This window comes from Corvus brachyrhynchos, unplaced genomic scaffold (genome assembly GCF_000691975.1).
Source record: "Corvus brachyrhynchos isolate BGI_N302 unplaced genomic scaffold, ASM69197v1 scaffold302, whole genome shotgun sequence".
Classification (NCBI taxonomy): domain Eukaryota; kingdom Metazoa; phylum Chordata; class Aves; order Passeriformes; family Corvidae; genus Corvus; species Corvus brachyrhynchos.
This window is the reverse complement of record NW_008237244.1, coordinates 2,595,485-2,601,215: the sequence shown is the minus strand read 5'-3', so window position 1 is coordinate 2,601,215 and position 5,731 is coordinate 2,595,485. Positions and strand designations below refer to the sequence as shown.

Genomic DNA, 5,731 nt, shown 5'->3' with positions numbered 1-5,731 from the left:
CTGCTGTTCCAGAAAGCTGGGAACTCGTCACATACATGCACAGATACGCCATTCCTGCACTTCCCTGCGCACACGGATTCCGTGGTTCGCGGGAGTACACCCGAGCTAAAAGGAAAGCAAAAAAATAGAGCTAGAATTTCAGTGTCCCTGATTTCCTAAGAAATCAGACTTCATGTTAGAAACTTCGAGCTTCATATTAGCATTTAAACAGTGCTCCTCCACAAGCTAGGGTCTTGTTCTTACTCCCACTGTTATTATTTAGAGATTGCTCACTGCTAAATACCTCTTTTCTTAGCAGTGGAGGCAGTGAAGCACCCAGATAAATAGCTACAGTTACTGTATAGCTGGACATGACAAATATGGAACTCTCACTAAGGGAGAGATAAGAAATATTCCACTTACTTTGTATCAGTTTTTTATTTACAGCTGATTTTTAAAAAGCATGTTTCCTCTGTATAGGCAGCAGCATTCATATAAACTGTGTCAAGACCTAAATTATGAATAGACCTATGTTTCAGTTTTTACAAACATGTCAGAAAGGTGCTTCTGTCCTGACCATTTAGTTTAAAGAATATTGTGGCTTCCCCCAAAAAAATCAGTCGTAGTTGAAGGGACGGTATCACTGTGCTTTTTTTCACCAGCGTGTTCAGAATAAACATGAACATGCTTACTCTAAAAGCACTTCAGGTTCTTCATCCATAACGAAGCAAAGAGAAGCTGCAGTTATTTTCCCTCGCAAGGATAAAAAGTTTTCTGAGCACAGAAATGCAGAAAGCACAACTATTTGAAGCCGTAATTTATATTACTTTCTAATTGTAAAATTGGAAAAGTGTGCAGGAGATTTCTATGTTAGTCACAGTACTCTCATGTTCATAGAAGCCATCTGACCCATGCAGGAAGCTAAGACAATTGCAAATGCAGATTTTGTGCCCAGGTGAAGTCATGTAAGAGCCCTCAGTTCACCAATACGTTGTGGTATCTACCCAGAAAGTAGAGTTGCCTTTCTGATTTTTCTGAAAATCTGGCTCACAGTGGCCCTGTTTCAGCAGAGCACTTAAGCATGTGCTTAAGAGCTTTGCTGAATCAGGGCCAAAATCATGTACTCTCATCTCCTCCTCAGTGCAAGTTGTTCCCTGTGGTACATTCTTAAGTGCTTTGTCCTGTCTCATTTTAAATGACTCAAGCAGTGTCAGGGTGTTGTTTGATTTGATTGTTATCTTTGGCCAGCTGTTGCCTTCTTTTCTAGTTTGGGGGAGATTTCTGGGTCATTTTAGTAACACTTGTGTGTGAAAAGAAGCAACAGCTTATGATAGGTGTGTTTTTTTCTCTGTTTAGACAAAAATGCAGTGAAATTGTTTGTAAAATATTTAGATGATTGACTCCCCACTGAGGAACTATCTTTTGCATTTTTTATGACAGGGTCAAAGTTAAAATAATAACTTATAAGCATGTAAAAGAGACTATTGAAACTATAGGCTGTATTTTCAACCACTGGTCCTAGTCAAAAATATTATATTGAAGTGGCTGCCTTTAGGAAGTTGAGCATATCTGAATAACCAAAAAGCTGACAACTATTCAGAAAGCTATTATTTACAGTGGCAGAAGTGCTCAACATTTCAGTTACTCCTTCCTGCTTTTGGGGAAGTGGATTGAGTCATATTGACTGACAGTGTAACTGTCCTGGTAGAGAAGGCAAAGCCTGGGTTTCAGAAGCTCAGATTTTTGTTATTATGGGTGGTGGTGGCTGTTCTTGCTGTGAACTATCACTGAATCAGGGCCACTCTTTGTTTGCCTATCTACAAAACAAGATACCACAAGCCAGTGCTAATCCTGAAATTGTGTGCTATTGCACACACTAATTGTGCAAATACATTAATGCATGGCAACAGGTGCTCTTTTCTTTGAGCTGTATTTTTGTGATGTTTGCTGTGATGAGACTATGATTCAGCCATTTTTGGTGTGAAACACTTGTGGCAGTCCTGAAGGACAACAGAGAAAAGGAAGCAAAATGGCCTCAGCTTGGCCAGCTTCCAGTCTCATGGCAAAGCATGGCCAGTTTCTCTTAGTGGGGGATGTTTTCCAATTATGTCTTGCTCTGAAAGAGTTTGTCACAAGCAGTCTGAGCTTTGCCAAGGTCTGTAAGCTGTGCTGCATTCACCAAACTTTGTCAGTCTGCACACAAACCAGTTGCTGCCCATAATCAAATTCTTCTTGAAGCAATCCAGTGATATATTCTGAACTATCTGAATTTTGTAGCTATCAAAGTAACTTTTTTATTGTTACTGAGCAACATGTATTAACCAGAGTGCACCCCATCTGATGTTTAGCAGATGTTATGTTGTTGCTGGAACCTCTTTGGTCCAGTAATGGAAGAATATGTTTTTGTTTTGTCGCTTTGGTGTTTAATTTTATTGAGGTTTTCTTTATACATGCATAATCTGTGTGTACATATGTGGACATGCATATAAAATCAAATGCCTAGGGTAAGGAAAAAAAAGAAAAATGGAGAATGTTTTCATTTAATAAAAAAATACTGGTCAAGGGACATTACAGGGAAAGGACAGGGACAGCAGTAGGACACCGTGTGAGAGTATGAGAATGAGAATGGGAAGGGAGGAACCACTACATGTGTTTCCATGCTCTGCTTTCCTGATACCCTACTGAAATCTGACAGGGAGAGACTTTTTGTGGTAAGTCCATCTCTCACGGTGCTCCTGCCAAGAACTATTAGAATGTAAGAAGCCGTACAGGCACAGGGAAGATGTGCTTTGCACAGTTTCTGGTGTGAGGAGTGCCCTGAACCTCACGTGTGTGTCACCACTCTCTCACTGTTGCTGGGTTTTGAGGTTGCTCAGGCCTATGTTTCTTTCCTTTGCCCACACATGATGCACACAGGAAAGGAGCGCACAGATCTGGATTCCCCACGCAAGGGTGGTAGGACCAGCCACTCCTCAATGAAAGGAGTAAGGTTATAGTTTATTTTGTGATTTGTGGGCATGGCCACGGCACATAAATGAGTTACGGCAGTGAGTTGCAATTCAAGATAAGGAATTACTCAGGAAGAGATCATTGGTTGTATTTTTGCAGGTAGAACAACGAGACTTGCAAAAAGGATTTGAGGTTCAGAGCATGCATAAAATGCCAGAGTAACAGAAACTGTGGTATTACTAAAAACTGGCTAATTAAGCTATATATTATGGGGGGCACTGTATATATGATCTTATATAACACAGTCCCAGCAGTTTCCATTCCATTTCCTTGTCTTCTGAGCCTAATTCCAGCTGAGCAGTGCCTGGAGCATGCCACAGGTCCTTTGGAGTAGGCTCTTATTATTACCTTATAACTTTGCTCAAGTGTATTGCAGTAAATAATTTACTAGTGCTAGGACTTAGGTGGATTACATTTTATAAGGCAATAACTTCTGTTCTGAAAGTGCAGTTGTTGTGGATGACCTCAACAGATAGGGTGAAGGAGGTCACAGGGTAGTATAATATTGTAAGTTAGCAGAACACCAAGTATTGTTTTATGCCTTCAAATGCATCACAATTTCACTAAAGACTGGACAAACAATCCCAATTGTGTCATGTGGTGTTGGGATATTATTTTAGTCAAGCAGCAGGAACAGCTGGTAAGTACTAATGAATTGAAAATTGTATCATTTCAATGGCATGGCATTAAGGAAAAACCTTCATGGCCTTTATGGTACAAAAGGTGTATGTTCAGCTGCACTCAGCTTCAGTGAGTGACCTCAATTAAAACCAGGCATCACTTTAAAGATAGACCAGCATTTTCTGTGGAAATACTATGCATTTATCAAACAGCTAGTCATACAGAAGTTGGAAGAAGTCTCTCTAAGAGGAGAGGAAGGCATTTATGGGGGATGCAAGTTTCTTGAATTGCTGATAGATAGTATCCCCGGGACAGGGATCTGGGGAAATGTGTGCTGCTTCTCATCCTAGTCTTTTCTTTGGACAGAAAACTGCACAAGTACAGTATTAGTTCTTGTTCAAAGTCAGCAATTTTTTCATTTATCCAATGACAGTAACTAAAAACATCTGAAAACCAGTTAGCAGCTCACTGCCTAGTGCATGTCACGCTGGTAAACACAAGGGGCCAAATACCTCGGTTGTGATTGTCCAGTTCTGTGGAATTATGCCTGGATTCCCTTCCACACACAAAGCAGAACCTTCAAAGATGTGTAGGTTGCAGTGAAAATGCCTGGTAACCAGGATGACACTCAGTCCTACTCCTTAAATAATTGTTTAATCTTGATATTTGCAGCTGCAGGTGCAAACTGAGAGCTGGCAAAGGAGACTGCAAACTTGCTTTTTACTGAGCAAAGCACCTCGGATCGAGCAGACCGGTGTCGCTTTGTCCAATCCTCATACTCTTAGTGATTTCCAAATAGCTTATCTATCAAAATTACAACAACTAGAGACATGTCTGTGGTTAAGTGGCTGGTGTAAACTCAAGATCAAAGAAATGTCCCACCTCACATACCTGTTTACTTTAGGAAGATTTAAGTTGAAGTTCTCTGTTGATACTAAAAGCTGGGAAGGTCACTATGTCACTTGTAAAAGTTTGACCCATGCACATTAAAGTAAAATATGATGGTTTTCACAAAAAAAGTAACAAAATGTCTCAAAGTCTAATTCTGGTAATCTTAGTAATATATCAAAAGTTGCATTAGCTTATGAACATTTCTGGCAGTGGAAGAGGATATAAAAATGATCTATTGAATACAAGCAGTTTTTATTCTCATGAAGTCAATCTCACACTTATGTGAAAATCTCATTTCCACAGCAGCTCAAGTCATCTAAAACTGGAGGATTTTATTCCTAGACCAGCATTCTCAGAATTGTGACACAGAATGAGCCAAATTAAATTAACTCAGCAAAAGCATTTAGCATAAGTAGTTGAAAGAGGGAAACATACTGTAAGGTTAGGTGATCTAAATGTTTAGAAAAAAAAAGGTTAAGATCTAACTAAACTGAAGCTAAGGCAGTGTTTAGCTAATTGGTCACATGCTAAATAGCTGTGTAAGAATGGGGTATGGTCTCTAATCCAAACAATATTCAGGTCCAGTAGTAAGATTTCGTCTTATTCTGGAATATTAATCTTCGCTACTTACTGGAGACTCTTGTTTTTTCAGGTGCAATTGCTGGGATTGTGGATCAGCCAATGCAGAATTTTCAGCGAGTATCTGAGGCCCAAGCTTCAGCTGGGCATAAAGCCAGAGGGGTCATCTCGGGTGTGGGGAAGGGGATCATGGGCGTCTTCACAAAGCCCATTGGAGGGGCAGCTGAGCTCGTCTCCCAGACAGGTTATGGTGAGTTTTGTATATCCAACATCTCCATTTCAATTTTAAAATGCACTTCATTTACAACCTGCTGTGTTCTTACTTATCCAGCTCAGTATTGTGTGACTTAGAGAAAGGTTCAGAAATGCCACCACTAAATACTTACAAATGCTGTGCTGCTTTTCTGAAACGCCATCGTGTTGTGCTTCTCGCTTGTGTTACTGATCAGCGATGTACAGCCACAGAAACACAGAATGCAGAAAGCATGAAGTAATTCTTGGAATACAGTAGAATTAGTTACAGAAACATATGTGCTTGCAAAATAGTTTTTGACATAAAAGGATTAGAGCAACACTATGTCCAATTAGAGTGTTATTTTGAGATTGCTTTGTTATGGCAGGGGAAGAGGTGGGGTCTCTCTTCACCAAAAGG

General features: G+C 40.0%; 1 protein-coding gene across 8 annotated transcripts in view; it reads left to right on the top strand.

Annotated features, from left to right (window-relative positions):
• Positions 1 to 5,731, top strand: part of VPS13B (vacuolar protein sorting 13 homolog B) — a 437,850-nt gene that overhangs the window by 420,768 nt on the left and 11,351 nt on the right. For all 8 annotated transcript variants that reach the window (XM_017730363.1, XM_017730354.1, XM_017730356.1 and 5 more), the window contains one exon: positions 5,153 to 5,329. In XM_017730363.1, coding sequence (XP_017585852.1) covers positions 5,153 to 5,329 — 177 coding nt within the window. The remainder of the gene's footprint in view (positions 1 to 5,152; positions 5,330 to 5,731) is intronic.